The sequence below is a fragment of the Pogoniulus pusillus genome, chromosome 37 (genome assembly GCF_015220805.1).
Source record: "Pogoniulus pusillus isolate bPogPus1 chromosome 37, bPogPus1.pri, whole genome shotgun sequence".
Lineage (NCBI taxonomy): Eukaryota > Metazoa > Chordata > Aves > Piciformes > Lybiidae > Pogoniulus > Pogoniulus pusillus.
This window is the reverse complement of record NC_087300.1, coordinates 9891236-9919023: the sequence shown is the minus strand read 5'-3', so window position 1 is coordinate 9919023 and position 27788 is coordinate 9891236. Positions and strand designations below refer to the sequence as shown.

The window sequence follows — 27788 nt, the reverse complement described above, 5'->3', positions numbered from 1 at the left end:
AAGTCGCCCCGGCCCCTCCCCCGGACTGCAGCCGCGGCTCCCCCATCGGCCCCGCCTCAGCCCTCACCGCCTTCCTCCGGGCCCAGGCTCGGCCCCGCCCGCTCCGCGGCTCCTCCGGGCGCCAGGCGGCGCCGCAGCGCGGGGCGGCAGGAAGCGCGGGAGCGGCGCCATGGTGCTGCCCGGTGCGGTGTGGGCAGAGCTGCCGGCCGAGAAGCGCATCTTCTGCTCCGTGCTGCTCTTCTCATGGGCCGTTTACCTCTGGGAGGCCTTCCTGGCACACCGGCAGGTCGGCGGGGGCAGGCGCCAGCGGGCTGGGGGCTGTGCTCGGCCCGGCCCGACTTCACATGGGGGCGGCGGGCGGCGTTCCGGGCGCGGAGCGGAGACCGGCTTAGTCCGGCCCCTGTCAGGGAAGAACTTGGGCCTGTCCCGGCTGAGGCAGCAGGGTTGAGGCGAGGTGTCAGCCCTGCGCGTCCGCGATCCGTCGGTGGAACCGGTTTGCCGCGGGCAGATTGCGAGAGCCATCGGGGAAAGGACCTCCGAGAAGGGGGAGGGACTCGCCGTGTCCGTCTGTGCTCCTCGTGTTCGGAGCCGAGTGGTGAAGCTCTCGGCAGCTCTGTCGAGCCGGGCTCCTGCCCCACTCTGCCTGTCCTGCTCACCCTGGCCCATCCCTGGGGCATGGCTGCGCTGCGGGCCGGCCATGGCTGCGCCTTGCTTTAGCGGGAGGTGGGGATACTTAGCGTCACCCCAGTGGGTTAGGTGAGTGCATGGAACCGTCTGACAAATGCAGGTGTGGTGGGGTAGCCAGCAGCCCAGCACTCACCCAACAGCTCAAGCCTCCTCCTAGCCAGGTGAGAGCAAGAGCAAAAACTCACGGGTCTAAGCAAAAAACGGTCGATAGGTGAAGGAAAGAGGGGAACGAAAGCCCCACGAGGTTTGTAAAGGCGGTTGATCACCATCTCCCACAAGCAGGCAGATGCCTGATCTGTCTCCAAGTAACAGCCACCTCGGAAAGTCAAACTCCCTCTCCCACTTTCTTCCTCTGCATCAGTTTTGGTTGCTGAATATAACATCACCCAGTGTGGAACACCCCTGTGGGCAGCTCAGGTCAGCTGTCCTGGCTGTGTTAGCTTGCAACCTCTTGCCCACTCTAATCCTTGATGTGGAAGAGAGAGAAATGGAAAGCCTTGGTCTTGCATCTGTTTAGCAGTGGCCAGAACAGGAGTGTCAGCAGCACTGCTCTGGTCGCAGATGGAAAGCAAACTTCTGTGCATGCCCCTCTGTGGGCTAAATCCTGTCACAGTCAGACTGGCACAACTGGGAGAGTGCTGCCAGGACTCAGTGGGCACACTTAGCCTTTTGAGGAGCTGCAGCCTGGAGGCTCAGAGGAAGAATGTGTTTTGAAATGACACAGGATAGGAGCTTTTGTCTTTGAAAAGGGATAAATATTGAAACCAGGAAGTGGATGGAATAAAGGCTTTTAGTCTCTAGAATATTGAGTGGTGAGTTCTCTACTGAAAATGGAATTGCACCTCATGTAGGTACAGCACAGGTACCTTTTCTGATGAAGTCGTGTGATTCGCATGGGAGGATCTGGTGTTTAGACTCTGCTTAGTCATTATTGTAATGCAGTAGACCAGATCCTGTGAAAAATGGTTTCATGTGATCTTTATGTAGTAACTGTTAGGAATACATTAAGTGGGTAACTCACTTTCTGGTTATAACGGAGTTATGCCTTAGCTTTGTATTTGGGCCTTGGCAGAAAACAGAAATCTATTTATAAACATTTTGTTATTTTGTTTTGGTTTCTTTTTTAATCTTTGAAGTGGTGGCCCATGTGATCATGTTATATGTTGCTTTTAAACTGTATTTCTTTAAAACCTTGAGTGTAGACTTTATGTTTCTTTTTCAATGTTTCAGAGGCGGGTGTACAGGACAACAACATGTGTGCCACAGGAGTTAGGGCAGATCATGGATCCAGAAACCTTTGAAAAGTCTCGTCTGTACCAGCTGGACAAAAGCACTTTCAGTTTTTGGTCAGGCCTGTACTCGGAGGTGGAGGGCACTGTAAGTACCTGAGCTTCCTGAGCATTCACAGGATACTAATTAACTGCAGTGCTTGGATTCCTGGTGCAGCTTCACTGTTGGCATCCTGGTATCTTAAGTCAAATGCTGACATTCAGTGGGTCTTGGGTTCTGTGTTCCTTGTCTGGTCCTGTGTTTGCCGTGTTAAAAGAGGGAATTCCTCAGCTAGTGCATCTTTTCTCCATGCAGTGCTGAGTCACACTGCGCAGCTACTAGCTGTAGTGCTCTGCTGGTTTAGTGACATAGCTGGGCTCTTACAATTTCCTCTGCCAAATAATGAAGCAGCATTAGAATTACTTAAAATTATTGCAAATACCTTTTCCTGTGGTTGAGGTAATGCAAGTTCTTTACCATGAAAATGGAGGAACAGTGGAACAGGTTGCCCAGGGAGATGGTTGAGGCCTCATCCCTGGAGATATTCAGGGTTGGGCTCAACAGGGCTCTGGGCAACCTGCTATAGTGGAAAATGTCCCTGCTGAGTGCAGGGCAGGTTGGACTGGATGAGCTTTGGAGGTTCCTTCCAGCCCAAACCATTCAGTGTTCTATGATTCTATGAACTGCTTTAATCTTTAGATAAAATTTAAGTAGAAGGTAAAAAGAAAAATCTGTGAGAAAAGGAGGAGTATTAGTGGATGCTTCTCAAGTGTAAGAGCAACTGCCCAGGGCAAGTGACATTTGTATATGTGAAAAAGTAGAGCCATTGAGGTAGAAGAAACTGTTACAGCTGTGGTACACAGGCTTAAGGGAAACTTCTGACTGCTGAAGTGCAGCACTGCTCATCAGCACAAATGGGTCAAAAAGGAATCCTGAAGTGCTTGGCATTGCAAAATAGAGCTGGAGTATGATCTACAACAGGATGAAATTAAGGAAGCAACTAGGTTAATTCTAAAACGTAATGGCAGCAGTATTGTGAAATAGTGCAAGTGATGGAATTGTGGTGGGAAACCAGTCTTGTAGAGCAGTGACTCCTCTTGATTTTAGCATATCCTTATCTCTTCCGTGTAGCCTGACCTGGACATTGTTTCATTTTCTGTGAACTTGTGAAAATATAGTTAGAGATCTGTCAGCACTTCTGGAACATTCCTCCCGTTGGGCTTTTTGGCTCACTGGAGAATTTCAGGCAATTTTTGTGTGAATGTGAAAGGTTTCCATGGTTCTGACCACCTTAAGAGGCAGCATTTGATTTGAAAATTGAAGTGAAATTGAAGTGGACACGGTGAGATGGTACGACCTGGCAAGTGCAACAAGTCAGAAGGTTCTGAAGTGTTCTTTTGGTTTAAGAGCTTTAGCCAAAGCAGCATCCCTTGCTGTTTCTGAGGAAAATGCACAACTGGAGTGAGCCTTTCTTGCCACTGGCTGTAATGCCCTGCTAAACAAAGAGCTGCATCAGCAGTCTGTGCTTACCTTCACCTGGGACTACCATTATTACAGTCCACCACAAATTTCTAGCTGCTAAATTGGAGAGGTACAGGTTTGACAGGTGGACTGTTTGGTGGATGAAGAGCTGGCTGGCTGGCAGTGTCCAAAGAGTTACAGCCAATGGCTCTAGAAACCAGTGGTGCCTTTCCAACAGTCCATACTTGGACAGTACCATTTCATACCTTAATCAACAACATCAGCTAGGCATTAGGAAGAAATTCTTTACAGTGAGGGTACTGAGATGCTGGAACAGGTTGCCTAAGAAGGTTGTGGATGCCTCTTCTCCGGCTGTGTTCAAGGCCAGATTGAATGAGGCCTTGAGCGACCTCGACTATTAGGAAGTATCCCTGCCCATGGCACAAGGGTGGAACTGGATCTTGCACCTGGCCTTATTGAACTTCATGAGGTTTGCACAGACCCACTCCTGGAGCCTGTCAGGGCTGCTGTGGGTAGCATCCCCTCCCCTTCCCCACTCTGTACCAAGTGCATCGCTGAGCTCAGTGTTGTCTGCAGCTTGCTAAGGGTGCAGTCAGCCCCACTCACTATGTTCACAGATTTACAGAATGGTTTGGGTTGGAAGCGACTTCAAATATTATTCTTCAAATATTATTCAGTTCCAACCCCCTGCCATGGGCAGAGACACCTCCCAGTAGCCCAGGTTGCTCAAGGCCTCATCCTGCCTGGCCTTAAACACCTTCAGGGAGGGACCATCCACAGATTCCATGGGCAACCTGTGCCAGTGTCTCCCCATTGTCGCTGTCAGGAATTTCTTCCTAATCTTCAGCCTCAATCTTCCCTCTTCCAGTTCTTCCATTGCCCCGCATCCTATCACTGCAAGCCCTTGTAGAACATCCCTCCCCAACTCTCCTATATCCCCTTCAGGTACTGGAAAGCTGCTTTGAGGTCTCCCTGGAGCCTTCTCCAGGCTGAACGTCTCCAGCTCTCTGTCCCCATAGGGGAGGTGCTTCAGCCCTCTGATCATTTTCATGGTCTCCTCTGGACCCTCCATCAGTTCCATATCCTTCTTGTGCTGCTGACACCCCCACTGGATGCAGTACTCCAGGTGGGGTCTCACCTTCTGAAAGATTTCTCAAGCACTGGAACAGGCTGTCCAGGGAGGTGATCACTGCTGGAGGTGCTGAAAAGGTGTATAGGCACAACACTTGGGGACATGGTTTAGTGGTGGACTTGCTGTTTTGTTGGACTCAATCTTAATGGTCATTTCCAACCTTAATGATCCTGTGATCCTGTTCTACCCTGACATCCCTTGTGTAGGGAGCCTGCAACTTCTTCTCTGCATGTGTGTGATGAGGAGTTACTGCTCCTTCGTGTGATGTTGATCTCTGGCCTCTACTCTCTGGGTTTGCCTCTCCCTTGGAGTGTAAACTGCATCCTTTATTGTCTTTGGGAAGTGCCTGAACTTGAAGGAAGTTGTCATGGCCAAAGCTGATGAAATTGGATGACAGCTTTGCAACATTTTCCTTTTAGTAGGCAGAAGGATGATTCACTTACCTGGCAACTGAATTGCAGGGAGATGCTGTGTTAGGGTTACTAGCACGCTGTCATTTATTTCAGCTGCTGGTTTCTTTAATAAGTAGTGCCAACGTGCTAACAGCTGCATTTGTTCAGGGATTGGTACTTCTTGGATTTCTGTCTACGAAACCTACTTTCAGCCTACAAAGGAGAAAACTTTGCTTTGGTCACGTGCATCTCCTGATGACAGTCAAAATGCACCCTGATAGTTAGGTTTTAAGAGTACACCTTTTAAAAATGTGAATAAAATCTGGTTCTTCCTACCCTGGGAGGCTGCCTGCTTCAAACTTGATTTTTGTGTATATAGGGACGGGTCACTTGCTGAGAAAGTAAATGTGGAACATTTGGAGTCAAGCTGTTGGATCCAGCAGTACCCTGGGCACCCACGCTTGTGAAGTAGGAGTCAGGGAGGGACATCAGAATGAGGACATCACAGTGAATGAGGAAGTGGTCACTGACCTGCTGCACCACTTAGACATACACAAGTCTGTGGGGCTGCATGGGCTGCACTCAAGGGTGCTGAGGGAGTTGGCAGACTGCTGGGCATTATTTACCAAAACTCCTGACTAGCTGGAGAGGTGCCAGTGGATTGGAGGGTAGCAAATATAACACCCATCTACAAGAAGGGCAGCAAGAAAGAACCATGAAACTACATACCTGTCAGTCTGACCTCAGTGGCAAGGAAGGTCATGGAGCAGGTAATCTCAAGTGCCATCCTGCATCATATAGTCAACAACCAGGGGATCAGGCCCAGTCAGCATGGGTTTATGAGGGGCAGGTCCTACCTGACCAACCTGATCTCCTATGCCAAGATAACCTGGCTGCTGGGTGAGGGGAAGACTGTGGATGCTGTGCTCCTAGACTGTGGAAAAGCTTTTGATACTGTTCCCTGCACAGTTCTTGTAGACAAACTGGCTACTTGTGGCTTGGCTGAGCGCAGTCTGCTGGATGGGAGGGCCCAGACAGTGGTGCTCAGTGGAATTTAATCCAATTGGCAGCTGGGAACTGGTGTTCCTCGGGGATCTGTGTTGGGACCACTTCTATTTAATGTCTTTATTGATGCCCTTGATTCAGGCACAGACAGTGTCAGCAGTGAGTCTGCAGATGACACCAAGTGAGGTGGCAGTGTTGATTTGAATGAGGGTAGAGAGGCTCTGCAGAGGAACTGGGATAGGCTTAGATCAATGGACCAGCATGAATGGGATGAGTTTCAGCAAGGCCAAATGCAGGTCCTGCACTTGGGCCACAACAACCCCAAGCAATGCTCCAGGCCTGGGGCTGTGTGGCTGGAGAGCTGCTGGTAGAAAGGGATCTGGAGGCTGTAATAGACAGGAGCTGAGTGTGAGCCAGCAGAGTGCCCAGGCAGCTGAGAGTGAGGCAGCAGTGCCCAGGCAGCTGAGTGTGAGCCAGCAGAGTGCCCAGGCAGCTGAGAGTGAGGCAGCAGTGCCCAGGCAGCTGAATGTGAGCCAGCAGAGTGCCCAGGCAGCTGAGTGTGGGCCAGCAGAGGCCTGCCAAGAGGAGGCCAAGAAGGCCAATGGCATCCTGGCTTGAATTAAAAATGCTGTGTGCAGCAGCAGCAGGGAGGGGATTGTCCCCTTGGGCTCAGCTCTGGTGAGGCCTCAGCTTGAGTGTTGTGTGCAGTTTTGGGCAGTGCAATACAGAAGAGCTGTGGAGGTGCTGGAGCAGGACCAGAGGAGGGCAAGGAAGCTGTGAAGGGCCTGGAGAATAAGTCTGATGAGGAGAGACTGAGGGAGCTGGGGATGGTTGGTATGAAACAGAGGAGGCTGAGGGCAGATCTCACTGCTGTCTGCAGCTACCTGAAGGGACATTGTGCAGAAACTGCTGCTGGGCTCTGCTCACAAGTAACTGCAGACAGAACAAGGGAGAATGGCCTCAGGTTGAGGCTGGGGAGGTTTAGATTGGACATCAGGAAAAAGTTTTTCATGGTCAGGGTGTTTAGGGACTGGAATGAGCTGCCCAGGGAGGTGGTGGAGTCACCCACCCTGGATGTGTTTAAAGGTCATTTGGATGTGGTGTTTGGGGAGATGGTTTAAGATGAATCTTGTAGAGTAGGGTTCTAGGTTGGAGTTGATGATCCTGAGGGGCTTTGCCAGCCTGCATGTTTCTGTGAAACACTCCTACCCCAGCCTTGAACCACAGGCAGTGCTTGCTGCAGTAGCTCTGGCTAAAGCATGTCTTTGATGATGGTGTGTCCTGAGTAGTCCATTCTCTGTTCCTTGGCAACCTGGGTGCAGGCAGCCAGAAGGAGGAGAGCATGAAGATTCCTTAAGATGTTTGAAGCAGCACTCCTACTGTAAGTGAAATCACAGCCTTCTTCTGAAGACCTTCCTTGGGGCATGGATGCAGGCAGGTCCCAGTGCAACCAAGTTGCTGAGTCTTGCACAGCCCTCCTAGGGAAGGTGTTTTACAGCCATAGACAAGTGAGTTTAAGGTCTTGTGAAGAGTTACCTTATGCCTGAGCCAGAGCAGCAGAGTGCACAGTAAGAGTGCAGCAGAGTGCATGGGCTTGGGAAAGTACCACAAAAAGACAAGCAAAAGCTTGACCTGATCTCTACTTCTCTAAACTACAGATGAACCATTGCCAAATAGTCCACGTTTTCTTTATGCGCTGCTGAGATCAGAGGGGAAAAATGCCTAATTCTAAAGCTTTTCTCATTCACCTTCAAAAGGTGCTGCAATGCCAGTAGAAGGTGATGGCAGTCTTGTCTCTTACGGCCTCTATGTGTTTTTATTCTCCAGATGATTCTTCTCTGTGGAGGAATTCCTCTTCTCTGGAATCTGTCTGGTCAGGTCTCTGGCCATGCTGGTTTTGGACCAGAATATGAGGTAAGTCATTTTATGCTTGTGTTGACTGAAAGCAGGACTCAGACAAAAACCAGCAGCTATGTTCTGGTGAGTGCAGGGATGGGCTGAGGCTGGGAGCTGATCACCAGGTGGGACTTTCATATTAGCTTACAAATTAAATAGCTTCACATGTTGGAAACGTGCAAATCTTAAAGCTACCTGATTCAAATGGGGGTAATGTGGGGGGCTGGAGGCTTTCCCTTTGGGTGTTGTCTTTTTACTAATCCTAGAAGTGATTTGGCACAGTAAAAGGGTCAGAAATTTGAGGCTGCTGCTGTCCTTGTGCTGTGGGTGAGGCAGACAGACAAAGTCTTGTCACAAATCCTCAGTTTTAATTTCAGTTTGTTTCAGCAGTGTACTACTTCATTTAACACAGTAAGATACTCCAGTGGTCAGCAATCTAATCGTCACAAACATGTTGTTTCTGTGACTTTATCTAGCTCCACTTTCTAACTGATTTCAGTAAACAGTGACATGAAATCCATTTTTAACACCTGGAGTAGCAGTGTAAGTGCAGCTCAGTCAATACCAGATGTTTTTTGTTGTTTTGGGTTTTTTTAGTAGTGTGTGTTTGTTTGGTTTTAGATTGCTCAGTCTTTGGTTTTTCTGCTGCTCGCAACACTCTTCAGTGCAGTGACAGGTCTGCCGTGGAGTCTGTACAACACATTTGTCATAGAAGAGAAACATGGCTTCAATCAGCAGGTACTGACCTGACACCTGGGATATACCCTTCCTAGACAAAGAGCAGTGTTACCACTTCTGGGGCGCAGAGACCACAGCCAATCCCCAGCCCGATCCCAGCGCGGGCACTGCATGGGCACCCCTCGTGCCGGAAGGGCTCCTTGCTCCCCCCCTGCATGCCTGCCAGGCCGGGGGGGGGAACAGATCTTTTTGTGCCTTTTCCTCTCCCATTCAAACCACAGAGGGAGAGGAATTTAGGGGTATACAGGACTCCAGGACACAGCTCCACTAGGAAACTTATAGTAGAGTGAAATTTGGATGGATAGCAGAAGTGGGATAAAGCTGTTTGGCACGTGGCCTTTTCTCTCTGTGTTTAACCCACATCTGTGGCTAACCTGCAGCAGTTGCTTTATCACTTGATGAGCCCTCCCCAGCAGAAAAGAGGACTTGGGAAAAGGAGAGAAGATCCCACACTTAAATGGAAGCAGGTTTAATGAAACCACAAAGCTAATGCCAATGCCAACATAAAGTGCACAAAGCTATGCTCAGCTCAGCCAAGGCACAGCAGTGCCAGGTGGTCCTTGGGAAGGCAGTGACAGGCTGTCCTTTGGAGCAGAAGGAGGAGCCTCAGCAAGTACAAAACCCAGGCAGGAAGCTCTTCTGTCCTCATCAAACTTCTCCCTTTATATGATGCTGATGGTCTGGGATACTCCTGCAGGGAGCTCTGGGCAGCTTCCCTGGCAGCCTCCACGCTGCTTGTGTCCTGCAGCCCATTGGTGCCCTGTGTTTCTGTCCCAGTGAAACCAGGACAGCTTTGTAAGGCTAAATTGTTGGGAATGATCTTATGCAACGAGCCACTCACTCCTGTGCCTTGCAGAACAGCTGTAAGCACTGTATTAACAGTTCCTAGAGCTAGTTAGCAGCCTAATCATGGTGCAGTCACTAGATCACATTCATTCAGGTAGACATTTCTATTCCTTCTATTACATTTAACCTAGTTTTAAAATGTGGGACAGCTACATGAGCAGTAACTGCATGGCAGTGGAAGTTTGGAGTAAAACAGCTTCTCTATAGCTAAAAGTCTTTCATTTATATATTTCCAGTTAGGACAATCAGTAGTACTTGAAGGTTAAGATGAGTGGAGGCAGTTGTTCAGAGACCATGTATTTTGCAGCAGCTGTGTTTTTTGAAGGTTCCTATTCTCTAAAAATCTTATCATGGCTAGGATATTGATTGATAAAGGAATTAGGAGAAATATAAACTGATTTTTTAAATTTGCTCCTTTAATGGTGTATACAGTAAGATTTTGGGTCTGCCCTTACTAAGAGCGAGTTCACCTCAGGGGAGAGAGATGAAAATCTTCTTCCATCTTTTCTTTACCAACTTTGATTTCACACAACGTTAGAGGTTGGAAGGGACCTCCAGAGATCATCCAGTCCAACCCCCACTGCCACAACAGGGTCACCCAGGGCAGGGCACACAGGAACACATCCAGGGGAGTCTGGAATCTCTGCAGAGAAGGAGAGTCCACAACCTCTCTGGGCAGCCTGCTCCAGGCTTCCAGCACCCTCACACAAAGTTTTCCCTCCTGTTCCCGTGGCACCTCCTCTGCTGCAGCTGGCACCCAGTGCCCCTTGTGCTGACTTTGACCATCCCTGTGCAGAGCCTGGCTGTGTCCTTCTGATACTGCCCTGCACATCTTTAGCACAGCACTGAGAGCAGTCCTCAGGCTGCTCTGCTGCCAGCTGCCAGCCCCAGCTCCCTCAGCCTAGCCTCACAGGAGCTGTTCACTGTCTGCAGCAGCCTGGGGGCTCTGGGCTGGACTCTCTCAAGCAGTTCTTTTGCAGTCCTTCTTGACCGGAGCAGGCCAGAGCAGGACACAATAATCTGGATGTGGTTTCACTAGGCAGAGAAGAGGGGAGGAGAACCTCTCTTAACCTACTAACCACAGCCCTTCTAATCTACCCCAGGATGCCCTTGGCCACAAGAGCACCTTGCTGGCTCAGTGCTGGTTGATGACTGTTTCTTTGCATCCACTGCAGGGGTCAGTTCCGTCAGCACCGTGGCACTGACCACATCTCTGGGTTCTTCCTTTGCAGACTCTGGGATTTTTTTTTAAGGATGCCCTCAAGAAGTTTGTGGTGACTCAGTGCATCCTGCTGCCAGTGACTGCCCTTCTGCTCTACATCATCAAAATAGGGGGAGACTACTTCTTCATCTACGCTTGGCTCTTCACATTAATTGTTTCCTTGGTGAGTACATGGCTGGGATTCTTCCAGAGGTTAGCTTCTTGTAGCTCAGTGTGCCAAGGTTGAAGTCTTAACAGTTGGTTTTATTTTCTTGCTCCATACTGCTCTGGAAGTGTTCTCCCTTGCTCTGACTGTGGGAAGGTCACTTTCTCTAGCTTTAGATTTTATTGGACTTTTTTCAACAGTGCTTGAAGGTCAAAAGACTTGTTTCAGCAGATAAAAACCTGTCAAAACAATTTTGAAGCTCATGTTGCTGACCGTTTGTCTCTTTTGTCCTATTCCTTTTTCACTAACCAGAATTTAAAGTTTTCTCCAGTCCATTTTTTTAAATTAATAAATAACTTTGTGAAGATACAGGGTGTAAAGGAAGGGAGTTCAGCTTTTCTTTCCATCACAGTGGTATTCCAGTCCTGCCTTTCTCACCTGGGCTGCATCTGCTGTCAGTTTCAGGAGATGCAGGTGCAATGCAATGAGTTTTGGAACATGGCTGTGGACCAGAGGCATCAAGCAGCTCCGCAGCCTTGCATACAACTAGGAGAAGGGCAAGAACAAAAGGGACTGATGAGCTGTTATTAATTATGATAAGGCAAATATTCATACAATTATTAACATTATTAATATAAAAACTTCCCCAGAACTTCTTTACAGTCACTCTATGCACAGATTTGGATATTAGGCTGGAACGCACTGGCTCTGCGGACCGTCTGCAGGCGTCACTGGAACGGTTTAAACAAATCAGAAAATTCAGAACCAGCAATCAGTTTGGAGCGAGGCCGCGGTGCAGTGAGCCCCTGCCCCCCGGGGGAGGGCGCTTGAACTGAAGCGGCAGGCACAGAACTCTTAAATACTTCACGGGAAAGAGTCAGTTCACTGACACAGTGTTTCGGAGGTGCAGTATTTATAATCCCAAGAACAGTTTGCGGCTGCGCAAAGTAAACAGAGATCGTTCCGGCCGCGTGGAGGCTGGTCCCCGCTGCGGGGTTCGGCTGCCTGTGGGCGGGAAACTCGCCGCGGTGCCTGGCGCTTTAACCTGGATGCCTTGTCCCCTGCGGCCGCGCGGGGGCGACTCTTTCCGTGGCTCGCAAGGTGGTCCCGGCCCGGCTTAGCCCCGGGGCGAGGCAGGACCCGGGCTCACGGCGCTGGAGCGGCCCGCAGGGTGCGCGCGGGGCTGGGCTCTGTTCTTCAGCAGTGGCCTCGAGTGCGACACAATGAGCCCAGGCTGCGGCTGGCCTCGACTGCAGGTTCGCTTGTAACCAGGCAGCGGTTACTGACCGCGTGGCACTTGGGCGGGCAGCTGCTTCCCGGAGCAGGGCAAGCAATCCCGGACCCTGGCTCGGTTCTTGAGGTGGACAGTGCCTCGTGTCTTCCATTCACGATCCATGGGCAAAAGCAGGCTTTCCAGCTCCACGGAGCATGGAGGTAAACCAGACAGAAGCAGCAGCTTGTTTACCAAAAATCATAATTTAAACATTTGTCAAAATAGCGTTGGTCCAGTAGTAATAGAGGAAAACACAACAATTATCCAGTAGTAGGTTATTTATACCAAAAATAGAAGATGCATGCTCTCAGCATTAGGCTGTCCACAGGTGAGTGGCCTGAGTCCTGCTTACCAGCACAAAGCAGGCTCCAAAACAAGTCTGAACATGGCATTGTTGTTCAGACCTGTGTCTGACAAGGTCTTTGCATTCTTTCCCACCTTGCCCAACCTGGGAAAGAGGGAAGCAGGGGGAAGGTGAGTTTGTTTGTGACACGTAGGGACATGTCCTGGATATGTATTTTGAACATGTTTTTGGACCGTCCACCACAGGGACATGAAGTTTCTTGCCTGCTTTAAACCATGCCTTTGCAAGCTAACAGGAATTTGAAGAACAAGACAATCTCTTGGTCCAGGCAGCTCAGCCTGAGGCACCTCAGAGCTTTCCAGTATTGGTGAAGTGGGTGAGAATGACAGCCTGTGACCAATCAGACTCCTGGCCCCTAGTCATAGTGGATTTGCAGTTTGATTTGTCCTCAGAACAAACCCACAGTTCACACTAGCTCTGCTGAGGACTGCAGATTGTAGCTGAACCTGCCCCCAGCCCATCTTGCCTTGTTAGCAGGCTAAGGAGCTGTGCCTGCAGGTGGGATGAGCCACAGAAGCCTTGCTGTGGTTCACACTTCATGCAGGATTCTGCTTTATCATGTGTGTTTTCTGACATTGTGCCTCCTCCTTGTACTTCTGCTCCATCTTTCATACTGACCACACATTTCTGTGCCTTGTTTTTAATTTCTGCCTGTGTTTGCAGGTGCTTGTCACAATCTATGCAGACTACATTGCACCTTTGTTTGACAAATTTATTCCGCTGCCCGAGGGGGAGCTCAAGCAACAAATTGAAATGATGGCAAAGGGCATTGACTTCCCCTTGACTAAAGTCTACGTTGTTGAAGGTGAGATTCTTTTGGTAAAAAAACGTTGTCATTTTGAACTCGTGGATTTTAGACTCAGTTGTGGGTGCTCTAGTAGGGTATTTGCTTATGGTCCTCAGCTGTTGGAATGCTGGTCAGTGTCTGTACCATTTTCCTTTTCCTTGCTTTAAGGTCAAAAAAGTGAAGGCAAATGTACAGCCTGAACTCAGCATCTCATTGGGATCATTATCCTGTCTCTGTGGAATGGAAATACACATCACAGTCCGAAATGGAAGCAGCAATCAAAAGTCCAATTCTAGAACTTTAACCGGAGGGGAAAGGCATTTTGGTCTTTTCTGGTCTCAGTTCAGTATTGACTGCCTGAATCCTCAGTGGAACAGTTGAAAAAGTTATAGAAGTTAAACCCACCTATTCCTTCTTAGGGTGTTCACATGAGTGGTTTCTCAGAGGGATAGGATGTCCTCCAGAGGGAGGTGGAGAAGCTGGAGATGTGGGCCCAGGTGAACTTCAAGTAGTTCAACAAGGTGAAGTGCTGCATCTGGACCTGGAAGCTAACAGGATCCTGCACCTGGATCAGGAAAATTGCCAATAATATCAGTTCAGACTGGGGGATTATGAGATTGAGAGCAGCCCTGTGGAATAGGCCTTGGGGGTGCTGGTGGATGAGAAGCTGGACATGAGCCAGCAATGGGCACTTGCAGCCCAGAAGTCCAATGGCAGCCTGGGCTGAATCCAAACAACTGAGAGGTGATACTGCCCTGTGCTCTGCTCTGGTGAATCACGGGATGTCTCAGGTTGGAAAGAACCTCAGAGGTTATCTCCTAACTGACAAAGATGTGGGACCAGTCTTGTTCAATATCTTTGTTGGTGCCATGGACAGTGGCACTGAGTGCACCCTCAGCAAGTTTGCTGACAACACCAAGCTGTGTGGTGCAGCAGACAGGCTGGAGGGTAGAGATCCATCCAGAGGGACCTGGACAGGCTGGAGAGGTGGGCACAAGCCAACCTCATGAGGTTCAACAAGACCAAGTGCAGTGTCCTGCATCTGGGCCAAGGCAATGCCAAGCACAAATCCAGGCTGGGCAGGGAGTGGCTGGAGAGCAGCCCTGAGAAGAGGGACCTGGGGGTGCTGCTGGACGAGAAGCTCAGCAGGAGCCAGCAGTGTGCACTTGCAGCCCAGAAGGCAAACCAGAGCCTGGGCTGCATCAGGAGAAGTGTGGCCAGCAGGGCAAGGGAGGTGATTCTCTCCCTCTACTCTGCTCTGGTGAGACTCCACCTGCAGTGCTGCATCCAGTTCTGGATCCCATACCTGAAAAGGACATACAGAAAAGCTGGGGAGGGACTGACAGAGCCTATTACAGATGGGTAATGGTTTGAAACTGGACCAGGACAGGTTTAGACATTAGGAAGATTATTTTACTATGAGTGTGGTGAAACACTGGAGGCATTCAAGGTTGTTTGGGACTCTGAGCAACCTGATCTAGTTAGGATATCCCTGCTGACTGCAGGACAGTTGGATTAGATGATAGGTCCTGTGATGGTTTGGGTGTTCCCCACCCCGCCACACTTTAGAAATCACCCAGACTAGACTCAGCCAGCTCTGGGAATATGAATGGAGCTATTTATTTACAGCTAGCACAATGCACAAGCAGATATTTACAGTGTATACAGTTATATACAAGGTAAAAGGTAATACAGAAACACAACTCCCCTCCCAGAAACCTGAGTCCCTGGGAGGGGCTCTTAAACACCCCTTCACCTTCCCCCTGCCCCTCTCAACCTTACCCCACTCCCAAGGAAGAATTGAGGTTCGGCCAGAGGTTAGGAAGCAAAGTGGGTTAGCCCCAAATGGAGGGTGAGGTTAGAGAGATGCAGTTCAGCTGACAGCCCGAGCGAGAGTGGTGCTGAGAGTGTTATCTCCTGGTTCTATTTCTTGTTCCTATACTTCTCAGCAAGACTGTGAGGGAAGTAGACATCACCATTGTTTTCTTTTTACAGCCTGTAATCTAGTTCTTCTCACCAAAACATTCTAGCCTGCTTCAAACTAGCACAATCCACCCCTGTCTCCTACACTCAGAGTATTTCTGAGAATTATCTGATCTAATCTAAACCAATATTTACACTAATGAATATCACAAGTTCAGTTCACACTTCACTCCAGCTGTCTCAAATGTAGGTGATTCAAAAGCTCAGAACAGTTTGTCTCCTCACAAGTGAGACGAGAACAGGGACTCCCAAGTGACGTTGGGTTCATGCTCATGTACTGTAGATTCTCTTGTAGATTCTTTCAGTGTTGGATGCCAATAGTACCTAGAACAGAAAACTCCTAACAGCTCGTATGATACACTCTGAATTTGAACTCTGTCAGCTAAGGTTAGATTTCTCTGTGGAATACACTGGATTTCACCATTCTCCTGCATTACCCAGTAGGTATGACCAGGACCTTCTGCAGACACCACCCCTTGGACAGGTTTCCCTTCCCCCGAAGGAGAAAATACCCAAACAGCTTTCCCTAACAGATTCTTTTCACCTACAACAGGAACTTTACCACCATCTATTGTTTGGACCAAGTCTGATTGTGCAGGTCCTGCTCTGTTTACTGAACCTCTACTATTTACCAAGCAGGTAGCTTGTGCTAAATGTTTGTCCCAGTTTTTCAGAGTTCCACCCCCCATGGCTTTTAGGGTGGTTTTCAGCAAACCGTTGTAGCGCTCAATCTTCCCTGAAGCTGGTGCATAGTAGGGTATGTGATAGATCCATTCAATACCGTACTCTTTGGCCCAGTTTTTCACAAGCTTGTTCTTGAAAGGAGTGCCATTGTCTGACTCGATTCTCTCTGGAGTTCCATGTCTCCACATGATCTGTCTCTCCAAGCCAAGAATGGTGTTAGGTGCAGTAGCATGTGGAACTGGATAGGTTTCCAGCCATCCGGTGCTGGCCTCTACCATCGTTAGCACATACTGCTTGCCAGAACAAGATCGAGGTAAAGTGATGTAGTCAATCTGCCAGGCTTCACCATACTTGTACTTTGACCATCTCTCACCATACCATAAGGGCTTGATGCACTTAGCCTGCTTAATAGCAGCACAAATGTCACAGTCATGGATGACTTGGGTGATAGTGTCCATGGACAAGTCAATTGACCTATCGTGAGCCCATCGGTATGCTGCATCTCTGCCTTGATGTCCAGATGAGTCATGGGCCCCCCGAGCTAAGAACAGTTCACCTCGGTGTTTCCAATCAAGGTCAAGATCAGAGTTGGTATCAACTTGAGCAATCTTAGCAGCTTGGTCTGCCTTCTGGTTATGTTGATGTTCCTCAGTGGCTCTGCCCTTAGGCATGTGTGCGTCTACGTGCCGCACCTTTACTGGAATTCTCTCCAGTCGTGCATCAATGTCCTGCCATAGATCAGCACACCAAATAGGCTTTCCTTTCCACTGCCAACCATTCTTCTTCCAGTCCTTCAGCCAACCCCATAGAGCATTGGCTACCATCCACGAGTCGGTGTAGAGGTAAAGGATAGGCCAATTTTCACGTTCAGCCACATCAAGAGCAAGTTGAACAGCTTTTACCTCAGCGAACTGACTGGATTCTCCTTCGCCATCTTTCTTTTCGGTAACTCTCCTGGTAGGACTCCAGACTGCTGACTTCCATCTTCGCTTGTTCCCAACAAGACGACAGGAACCATCTGTGAACAAAGCATAGTTCTTTTCCTGATCAGAGAGATCACCATAGGGAGGAGCTTCTTCAGCACGAGTTATTTTCTCCTCTGGAGGTTTGGTACAGTTTGAGCCTTCCGGCCAGTTGGTAATCACGTCCACCAGACCAGGTCGTCCAAGATTACCTATTTGTGCCCGTTGGGTTATCAAAGCCATCCATTTAGACCAGGTTGCATCTGTGGCATGATGCAGTGATGAACCTTTGCCTTTGAACATCCAGTTTAGAACTGGCAGTCTAGGAGCTAAGAGCAACTGTGACTCAGTTCCAATCACTTCAGAAGCTGCTTTCACTCCTTCATAGGCTGCTAGTATCTCTTTCTCTGTTGCGGTGTAATTTGTCTCTGAACCTCTGTAACAACATCCCCAGAAACCAAGTGGACGACCACGTGTCTCGTTTGGAGCTCTCTGCCAAAGGCTCCAAGTTGGACCATTGTCACTGGCAGCCGTGTACAGAATGTTCTTAATGTCCGGATCAGATCTCACAGGTCCCAAGCCCACTGCATGGACTATTTCTCGTTTAATTTGATCAAAGGCTGCTTGTTGTTCAAGTCCCCACTCGAAATTGTTTCTCTTACGAGTCACATCATGCAGAGGTTTGACAATCTGACTGAAACCAGGAATGTGCAGTCTCCAAAATCCCACTGCACCAAGAAAAGAAAGTGTGTCCTTCTTATTTGTGGGAACTGCCATGCTGGAGACTTTGTTGATCACATCCTGAGGAATGTAACGGCGACCATCCTGCCACCGCACTCCCAGAAACTGAATTTTTCTGGCAGGTCCTTTGACCTTGTCCCTCTTAATGGCAAAACCTGCTTGCAACAGAATGTCAATGATTTTGTTACCTTTCTCGAAGAGTTCCTCAGCAGTTTGGCCCCACACAATGATGACGTGGATGAATTGGATGTGCTCTGGAGCTTTACCTTTCTCCAGTGCATTGTGGATGACTGAGTGACAGATGGTTGAGCTGTGTTTCCACCCCTGAGGCAAACGGTTGAACTGGTACTGGATTCCTCTCCAGGTGAATGCAAACTGAGGCCTACACTTCTTTGCTATGGGAATAGAGAAGAAAGCATTAGCAATGTCTACGGTTCCATACCATTTAGCCTCCTTCGATTCCAGCTCGTACTGGAGCTCCAGCATGTCTGGCACAGCTGCGCTCATGGGTGGAGACACCTCATTGAGGGCACGAAAATCAACTGTGAGTCTCCGGTTGCTGTTAGGCTTACGCACAGGCCAGATGGGACTGTTGAAAGGTGAATGAGCTTTCTCGATGACCGCCTGACTCTCCAGTTGACGAATCAGCTGATGAATGGGCAACAAAGAGTCACGGTTAGTTCTGTACTGCCTGTGGTGAACAGTTTGAGTTGCAATTGGCACTTCCAAATCCTCTATGTCATGTTGTCCCACAACTGCAGATTCATCTGAAAGTTCAGGTCTAGTAGACAATTTCAATTTACCATCCTCAATCTCTACAGATGCTATTCCAAAAGCCCATTTGTGACCCTTAGGATCTTTGAAACAACCTTGTCTCAAAAATTCAATTCCCAACATGCAAGGCGCATCAGGACCAGTTACAGTAGTATGTGTCTTCCACTCTTTACCAGTTAAACTGATCTCAGCCTGTATCTTAGTTAACTCTTGAGATCCACCAGTGATTCCAAAAACAGTGATAGACTCTGTGCCTTTGCAATTTGATGGCAACAAAGTACACTGAGCACCTGTGTCAACTAAAGCCCTGTATTTCCTAACTTTTGAACTGCCAGGCCACCTAATGAATACATTCCAATAGATTCGGTTCTCTCCACTATCCCTTTCCTCTTCCTGGCTGGAGGCAGGGCACCCCTAATGTTGAACATGGCATGTGGGGTGTACACAGTGATTGGTGTTGTTGTGAGAGGAATTGCAACTGTTGGAACAATTGCAGTTGCTCTCGGGAGCTGAAGAAGTGACAGCTACTTTTCTGGCATTGCTGCCTCTGTTTCTGCCACTCTGCAGTTCCCTGACCCTCTTTGAAAGAGCTGAAGTAGGTTGACCATCCCACTTGTTCATGTTCTCCCCGTATGTGTCACGCAGAAGTATCCACAGTGATGCGCGTGATTGCTGATGTCTGGGTGGAATTTGTCTCCTCCTGGACTGGAATTGCCTTGCAGGAGGTGGGCGTCTGTTCCTGACTGCAGAAACATGCACCCATTCAGATGATGCAGGAATGGTATCCTTTACCAGATTGGAAATGGAGGTTTTAAGATCCTCCTTCAGTTCTCTCATGCTATCTTTAACGTCATTCCTTATCTCTTTCATCTCTGTAGTCATAGTCTTTATAGCAGAGACTATGGCAGAATGTGCCAAGCTGTCCTCTACCTGCCTGAGCTGGTCAGTGAACTCACCAACTGTAACAGACCTTCCATTATCACTCCTTCATAGAAACTTGCTGGCCAAGATGTTAGCATAGGATGAAGGAGCAAGCTTAATAAGCTTCTTCATGAGACCTGTTCCCAAAGGAATATCATCAGGCTCATGTGTGCCATGATCTCCATAAAGCACTTCCTTCACAGCAAACTCCTCCAGAAGCTTAATTCCCTGCTCAATGGTGATCCACTTCTTGGCTGTCCATGGCAGATCATCTCGGGAAGGATATCTCATAGCCACAGCCAACAGGAGGCGTGTCCACAAGCTAACCTTACCAAGAGGAATTGCTAGGTATTTGTCCACTCCACTCTCCTTGGTGAGTGGTCCCAGCTGCTTGGCAGATTTGTCTCCTACCTGCAGGGCATTAGCACCAATGCTACGGCATCTCACTAGCCAGCTTAGGATTGGTTCACCTGATTCCCTTGAGTATTCCTTTCTAACTTTCCTGACCTCTCTGAGGGGATTGATTGAATCCTGGATGTCATCCTTCTCCTCTTCCTCTTGTTGATCTGGTTGTCCCTGGCCTAGAAACAGAGCTTTCCTAAGAGCACTCTTAAACTCATTGGAACCATCCACTTTCTTGGCAGCCAATCTCATAGCACTCCTCTCATCAGAGTATTGAGATCTAAGCATGTTTGCTAAATCTCAAATACTCTATGTCTCCTCTTCCTCCTCTTGCTCACCAGAGGTCCCCTCTCCTAAATCCTCTTTTGAATCACTCTGTTAAATGTCATGTCTTAGCTTTCGCCTTGGCAGGTGCCAAGATGGCCTGCGCTGTGACAGACTTTGATGAGTCTTCTGGCAGGTTTGAATCACAGCCTGAGGACTGTGAGTTCAGATCTGCCTTAGAGCTAGGAGGGTTCTTGTCTGCTGCCTGGGGATTCAAACTGGCTGAGTTAGTGTCATTAGTTGAGGGAACATCTTGAGTTTGATTATTTCCCTGTACTCCTGGGAATCCTGCCATGTTATCATTCCTGGTTAGAACATTGGCAGCTTTCCCAGAATCTGGAGGGGGAAGTGTAGTGGTAGCTCCTTGCTGTGCCCCCGAGTTATCTTTGTTTTGTGTTGGATTGCCGGGCTGTTTATGCGACACTGTCCCTTTCTCTTTCTTTTTAGATCTTACAGGCATCACGCTTGAGTTTTTTCACACAGAATGTTAAAATTATTATAAAATTAAAAATTAAAACACCTAGGAACACACACACCAGAAGTGCCGCAGTCTGATGTGAATAAAATTCTGAACAAGGATCTGCCTGACTTTTAGGTAGGGTAACTCTTAGGAGGTCTGTAGATAAAGCAGAAGTACTACTTCCACTGCCTGTGATGTTACTGGTGAATACTCCTGTAATGTTACTGGTAAAAGTCTCAGTGACATTGAAACCAACATAACCAAGGATGAAATCCCCCCAACTCCAAAAAATGGATGTAAGCTTAGCTTTGATCTTCGTAAAAATTATATTAAACAAAAAATAACCAATGTGGGCTTTGATCCAATTATAAATAAGAAAACAGAAAGTAGGCCACACAGTAGCCCCCACTAAGTAAAATAGCTTCTTCATTAGCTTCATTCTGATTCCCAGAGTTAATTAACAATCACTCAAAATGAATTTGCCCCACGCTGGGCACCAAATAAAAAGATGTAATGGTTTGGGTGTTCCCTGCCCTCCCCCACTTTAGAAATCACCCAGACTAGACTCAGACAGCTCTGTAAATAGGAATGAAGCTATTTATTTACAGCTAGCACAATACACAAGCAGATATTTACAGTGTATACAGTTATATACAAGGTAAAAGGTAATACAGAAACACAACTCCCCTCCCAGAAACCTGAGTCCCTGGGAGGGGCTCTTAAACACCCCTTCACCTTCCCCCTGCCCCTCTCAACCTTACCCCACTCCCAAGGAAGAATTGAGGTTCGGCCAGAGGTTAGGAAGCAAAGTGGGTTAGCCCCAAATGGAGAGTGAGGTTAGAGAGATGCAGTTCAGCTGGCAGCCCAAGCAAGAGTGGTGCCGAGAGTGTTATCTCCTGGTTCTATTTCTTGTTCCTATACTTCTCAGCAAGACTGTGAGGGAAGTAGACATCACCATTGTTTTCTTTTTTACAGCCTGTAATCTAGTTCTTCTCACCAAAACATTCTAGCCTGCTTCAAACTAGCACAGGTCTCTTCCATACCGAGTGTATTCTGTGATTCTGTTCTATGATGTAGACAGCTTTTTAATGCATCGAAACAGTCCTGTGCTATGGAGAGGGTGGAGTTTGTGACCCCAAGTCCATTGATTGCAGAAACAGTCCATGAGTTGCCTGATCTAGATAAAAGCAGCCATGAGAGATTGCTTCTTTGAAACAAAAGTAACTGAGGGGCTGCCTGGTACCTGCACTTTATCTCTTCACCCTCTCCCCTCTGTCTCTAACACCTTCATCCTCATCTGGTTTGAATCTTCTTTGCTAGCACACTGCAAAGATTCCAAGAATACTGGAAGCTGTTGCAGTTCCGTGGCCAGAAGGGCAGCTCATGCTTTGTGAAGAATGCTCCTCCTGCTCTCACCTTGAGACTGCAATTAGAAATTGCTTTTTCTCTGGCTCTTGGATCTTCCTATGGCTGCTGTCACATTTGTAGCAATTTTAGTGATCATCTTACAGGCAAAAATGCTTCCTTCCCTGCTGTCAGTGAACGCAGTCAGCATTACTTAGGTCATTTTAAAATTTGCTTCAACAAGGAATCTCAGTTCATAGGATCATAGAATCAACCAGGTTGGAAGAGACCTCCAAGATCATCCAGTCCAACCTATCACCCAGCCCTGTCCAATCAACCGGACCATGGCACTAAGTGCCTCATCCCATCTTTTTTTGCTTGAGTTTGTCCATTGTTCATTTGGATACCTCTGGAATTCCTTTGGAAGAACCTGGTTAACAGAATACCTGGCAGTGTCCAGCCTTTAACGTACATTTTCCATCTCAGGTTCTAAGCGTTCTTCTCACAGCAATGCCTATTTCTATGGATTCTTCAAGAATAAGCGGATTGTGCTGTTTGACACCCTCCTGGAGGACTATTCTGCACTGAACAAAGAGCCAGCAGAAGGAGAAGATGGTGAGAATGAAGACACAAAGTCTAAAACCAAAGTAAGTTCATCTTTACGTTTCTTCATTCTTGTTGAGATATTTCTGTGTGTTTTATGAGTGTATTTTAACTCTAAGTGAGATGCTAAAACCCAAGCCCTCACGATTTCAACAAAAGTATTCCTCAGCTGCCCTCAGCCTCAATTTCTGGGGCTGTGTGACTGATGCTGGTAGTACCAGACACCACAGAGGGTTTAGGAAAACATTGGTTCCCTGCATGTGAAAAAACAGGACTTCCTTGTGATTGTTTGAACCAGGGACCTGTTCAGCATTTCAGCTGATGTTCCTTCTCTTGGGACTGCCATGCCTGTGCATGTGCCATTTGTCTGCCTTTTTCTATGGGCAAGAATTTGGTGCAAGAGGCACGCATGTGTGCACACAGAGGTTCCACTCCTGCATCCTCCCCTGCCCTGCTCAAGAACAGGATGATGGTTTTTCATTGTCATTTGCATTGCAGCTGCCATTGGGAGTCTGCTGGAACAGCAATTGGGATTTCAGGAGAGTGTAGGGAAGGTTAAAAATTATGGAATCATTTCTAAAGAGCTTGAAGAAGTAACTGAGAAGAAAAAAATGTCTCCTGCTGCCTAGCATTGGGCCAATGTATGGGTTGTTCAGTCTAGCTTCTGTTTCTTGTAACTGTGTTGGTAGTGACATTCTCTTTGTCCATGATGTGGGATGTTGAGCACACCTGCCCTGATCATAATGGGAATCATTTGTTCCATCTCAACAGATTCTTCAGCTGTGTTCTCAGTACACAAGCCCACCTGCTTCCTTCTGGTTTGCTGGTGTACCCCTGAAGGCACAGATGTCCCTCTGAGTTAATATTTTTTTGTAGAGGGCAAGGATGTTGTCATTAACTTCTAAGGGGACCACAGTGTCTTTGAAGGGAAACTACGGGTTGAGGGCTTTGTTTTATTTCTCTGTTGAAAATATGAGACTCTTCCATTGTAATGAATCTTGAGTGGAAAAACAAAAGAGGATGAGATGAAGAGATGGTAAGAGAGAGTATGGAAAGCAAATCTTCTAGCATTCTTCCAGGTTTGCATGAGCACATCTACATACATGGGAATAAGAATGCCACCTCAACAGAGAAATCCTGGGAACTTAAAAATCAGGGGGGAAGGGCTGTAAGTATCTTCTTGAAAAAGGCTCAAAAAATAGTGAGTCTCTCTGATGGTAGATGGGAGCAGCCTAATGTAGGGACACTTAAGTGACCTTGGGAAAAAACAGTGTGTAAGAAACATGTTCACTTGTGTTCAGTTACATCTGATTTACTTTTGCTTTCAGAATAAGAAACAAGGATGTAAAAACGAAGAAGTTCTGGCTGTACTTGGTCATGAATTAGGTCACTGGAAACTAGGCCACACCATCAAAAATATTATCATCAGCCAGGTGAGTACTGCCAAAGTGGTGATTTGGTGGTTTTCCTTCAGCAATCTGTAATTAGTGCTGTTTCCAAACACTTGATCCCAGATTTGCAAGTGCACGTTCCCACGATATCCTTACACCCTGCCCCAGGAAGCTGCTTTGTGTATTTTTCCTTTGTTGTATCTATAATGAACCTGCACTAACTGGGCTTTCTGTCCCCTCCTTGGTCCCTCTGGTTGGTAAAAAGCATCTAAGAAGCATGCCTGCTGACATTTTAGTTCATCTCAGGACCTGTCTTCTGAAGTGTGGACACATTTATCTTGTTTTGCAGCAGTTCTTCTTTGTCTGTTTGAATTCAGGGCTTTCTCTGAAGGTCTATTTCCATCCCTGTGCTGGAGATAGGACTGCATGTATCCTGCCTCCCATCCTGCATTTTTTTCAGGTGTTTGTCATTATCTCTGAGAGAGCCACATGTCACTTTCTGTCAGTCTTGTTCCTTGGAGAGGTGAGAAGGAATGGAATTGAGGATTCTGAAGTGTGACTCAGGAGGGCATTCTGATTCCTGTAGTATTCTCATGCCTTGTGCATTGAATAGTGGTAAAGAGCTTTATTGTGCCCTTCCTGGTGGTACCCAAATGGGGTGAACATTGAAGTGATCTCTAGAGACTGCCCCACTTCAGCTTTGTAGAAAAGGAGCCTAATGGTCTGTTGAGTCATCACACACCTCTGAGCAGTGGACAATACAGGAGACTCCTGCCCCAGACCTCTTAACATTCTTTTATTTTCAAGGCCTGCAGTTCGATTCCTGGCAGCAGTCTATGCTGTGGCGTGCATCTGGCATGTTCCAGGTGTCACTCATCCTGTTTTTAGAGTTCCCAGCCTTTTCTTTCCTTTAGCATGCCTCCTATGCACCTTCTGTAATCCCGTCCTGTCTTTCTTGAGATGTCTGCACCATCCCAGGGGTGCTGTGCTGTTCTATCTTAAAGACTATTCACAAGCTTTTCAGGCTGTAAACACAAGCTCCTGCTTAAGGCAATCTGTCTATCCATTTCCACACTGAACTTTTCTTACACGTGCAGCTGAACACTCATATGAGGTTCTTCTTGCTTTCTGCTTTAAAGAAATTAACTTTCAACTTCTGACATCAGTGTTGATCCCTCCTACCAACAACTATTATAATCTTTTTGCCACTCTACTAACTTCTATAACTTTGGTCTTTGGATCCATTTTCTAGATACTATTGTTTTGTCATAATAGGTAGATTTTTTTTCTTCACTAGCAGAAATTTGTTGATAATCTTCTTTTGCTGTAGTTTGCTGTCACCATCATCCCTGTTCTGCGTGTTTCTACAACAATATTCTGGCACCTTCCTCATTATGAAGACTGTTTGGTCTTGAATAGATGCTAATGGCTTGCAAAGGTGCTAATCACCTCTAGCAAATGTGGTAGGGTATGGCCCTGCCTCTTGGCTCTGCAAAGCCAGGCGAGTAGTGTGACACAGGTGTTGCATGGCTTAGAGAGGCTTGGATTGTTCCCAGGAACAGAAGTGTCACATAGCACAGGCAGATTTGGGTTGCTTTTAAGCTTTCATTGGAACCTGTGCTTCATTCTAAGGAGATGGATTCTACTCTGTGCTTCCTGCTCACCTTCTCTTCTTGCCTCTTCATCTTCCTCTGCTATTGACATTTTTAGGTCACTGAGAGCAAGCAGCATTTCCTTACTGCACACTAACAGAACAAGGCCAGCTGCTCTGTGTATTGGTTCTGAAGTGATCTGTCCGGGTTTTTTCAGTAGTGTTTCTGTGCCAGGCTGTAATACTAGGCTACATGTTAGACATGCATAAAAACCCTTCCTAATCAAGAATGTTGTGTCCTTTCTGCAGATGAATTCCTTCCTCTGCTTCTTCCTGTTTGCCGTGTTAATTGGTAGAAAAGAACTCTTTGCCGCATTTGGTTTCTATGACACCCAGCCTACCCTGATAGGCTTGATGATTATTTTCCAGTTCATCTTTTCACCTTACAACGAGGTAAACTGTTTTCAAGAAATAGCTGCTGAAGTATCATCCTCTTTAAGTAATGACTTTTATTTTGACTAAAAGGGGAAGCTTGGAGTTTCCAGAGGCTCCATGTGGTATCTTCCTTTAATCAGGAGCTTAGTGGTCTGTTTGGTGTAAGGCTCCCAGTTCCAGGTGTGGCCTGGATAAACCTTAGAGAGCTCATTCTGCAGCCATAGTGAGGTGTGGGCTGTGGGCAGGCACATGCAGCAGTAGTTACTGATGCTCTCAGGAGCTTGCAGAAAGCTAAATGTTAAAGTTTGATCTCTCTCTCCACAGGTTCTCTCGTTTTGTTTGACTGTATTAAGCCGACGATTTGAGTTTCAAGCAGATGCATTTGCCAAGGAACTTGGGAAGGCTCAAGACCTATATTCTGCTTTGATCAAGTTAAACAGAGATAATTTAGGATTCCCCGTTTCTGACTGGATCTTTTCAATGTGGCATTACTCCCATCCACCGCTTTTAGAAAGACTGCAGGCCTTGAAAGATGCAAAGCAAGAGTGACAGGAGCTGGGTCAGGCATCCTGCTCCCATCTCAGAAGCAAAGTTCAGAGCTGCTTTTTAATTTCTTTTTAAAAATAATGCTAATGAAGTACAGTGTTAACAGCATCACACCCTGAGTCGGGTATTAAATTATAATTTTTTTAAAAACAAAAAAATCCTGTGGACCTGAATTTAGAAGTACTGGGTGAGGTCCTGCTCCCCACATACCCAGGCTTTCATCTCCATACCATAGCATAAACTTGGAAAAGGAGGAAAACAAATTTATACACTCCAGAGCACCTATTTCTTCAGTTTGTGTATGCCTTGAACATTGCTTTAGATCCTTTTCCCATTCTCACCACTCTGAACCTTCCCAGTCTCAAGTGTCTCATGGTGAAGAGTGACTTGATTTCTAGTATATGATCCTTGTTCTTGCCAGGCACTGTCTGTGGGTTTGAAAGCTGACTGCAGGGGCTGGCCTTTCTCCTGGATTCATGTATGTCACCACTGAAAATGCTGCTTAATAAACCTCCTTTGTCTGAAGCACAGGAGGAGAGATGAATTCCAGCTGAGGCAGTGCACCATGGCTTCCTTGAAAATGAGCACCAGTTGGTATTTGGTAGCATTACAGTAGGATCGGGCTCCTCCCCTTCTCGGCTGTGCTGCTGCGAATATGGGCGGCTGTACTGAGAGCCAGAACAGGAGCCAGATGTTAGAGAAAGTTGCTAATTCTCTGTTCTCCCTTCTTCTTATGAGCAGAAGGATTAACAACTTTTTCACACCTCAGTTCCTCCCTTGCTGCTGTACTTTGTCCATACACATGTTTTGTGTGTGGAGTTGTCTAGTTGCTCAGACAATGCAGCAGAGCTGAACTTTCACTCCAAGGGGGTTTGTCCTCCATACCATGGAAAGTTCTCCGTTAATACAAATCAAGCTGAAATAGCATTGGAATACTTAGGAACACTCCTTGGCATTGTTCTAGCCCAAGTCACAATTTGTTCACATAAGTTAGTAAAGGACAGAGAAGATGTGCTGATTTGGCTTCTGCATTGATTGATTGCCTTGGATTTTTCTGACAAAAGGTGGAATTAAATGTACTTCTGTTGAAACAAAGCTAAAGGTTAATGTAAGGAAGTTTGTACGTGCTATGCAAATGTTTTGGAGCCATCTGAATGTACACACTTAGTGTAAAAATCCAGTTTTCAGTCTGTGGTAGATGAAAAGGGTCTGCACAGCTCTGTACAAAGAAGAAGCTGGAGCAAATTCTTTTTTTTTAGATGTCAAATAATTTTCAGGAGACTTTACTGTTGGCTTCAATTTGTTCTCCTGGGCCTCAGGGGAAATGCCTTGTAAGATGATGGGCACAGTGGTGTCTCAGGTGCAACAAGATAAAAGCTGTTGCTGGAA

General features: G+C 47.3%; 1 protein-coding gene across 1 annotated transcript; it reads left to right on the top strand.

The window, feature by feature from the left end:
* Nucleotides 1-129: 129 nt before the first annotated feature.
* On the top strand, nucleotides 130-27788 carry ZMPSTE24 (zinc metallopeptidase STE24). Its single transcript, XM_064172495.1, has 10 exons — nucleotides 130-286; nucleotides 1918-2064; nucleotides 7795-7881; nucleotides 8485-8601; nucleotides 10680-10832; nucleotides 13115-13256; nucleotides 22320-22480; nucleotides 23765-23869; nucleotides 25728-25871; nucleotides 26178-27788. Exons 1-10 carry the CDS (start codon nucleotides 170-172, stop codon nucleotides 26400-26402), a joined length of 1398 nt encoding a protein of 465 aa, XP_064028565.1. The 5' UTR covers nucleotides 130-169; the 3' UTR covers nucleotides 26403-27788.

Excerpts from the sequence above, each read along its gene's own strand:
- ZMPSTE24 (XM_064172495.1), top strand. The coding sequence starts at position 170 with ATGGTGCTGCCCGGTGCGGTGTGGGCAGAGCTGCCGGCCGAGAAGCGC. Across the intron at positions 287-1,917 it reads CCTTCCTGGCACACCGGCAG|AGGCGGGTGTACAGGACAAC; the intron begins GTCGGCGGGGGC and ends TCAATGTTTCAG. Across the intron at positions 13,257-22,319 it reads TAAAGTCTACGTTGTTGAAG|GTTCTAAGCGTTCTTCTCAC; the intron begins GTGAGATTCTTT and ends TTTCCATCTCAG.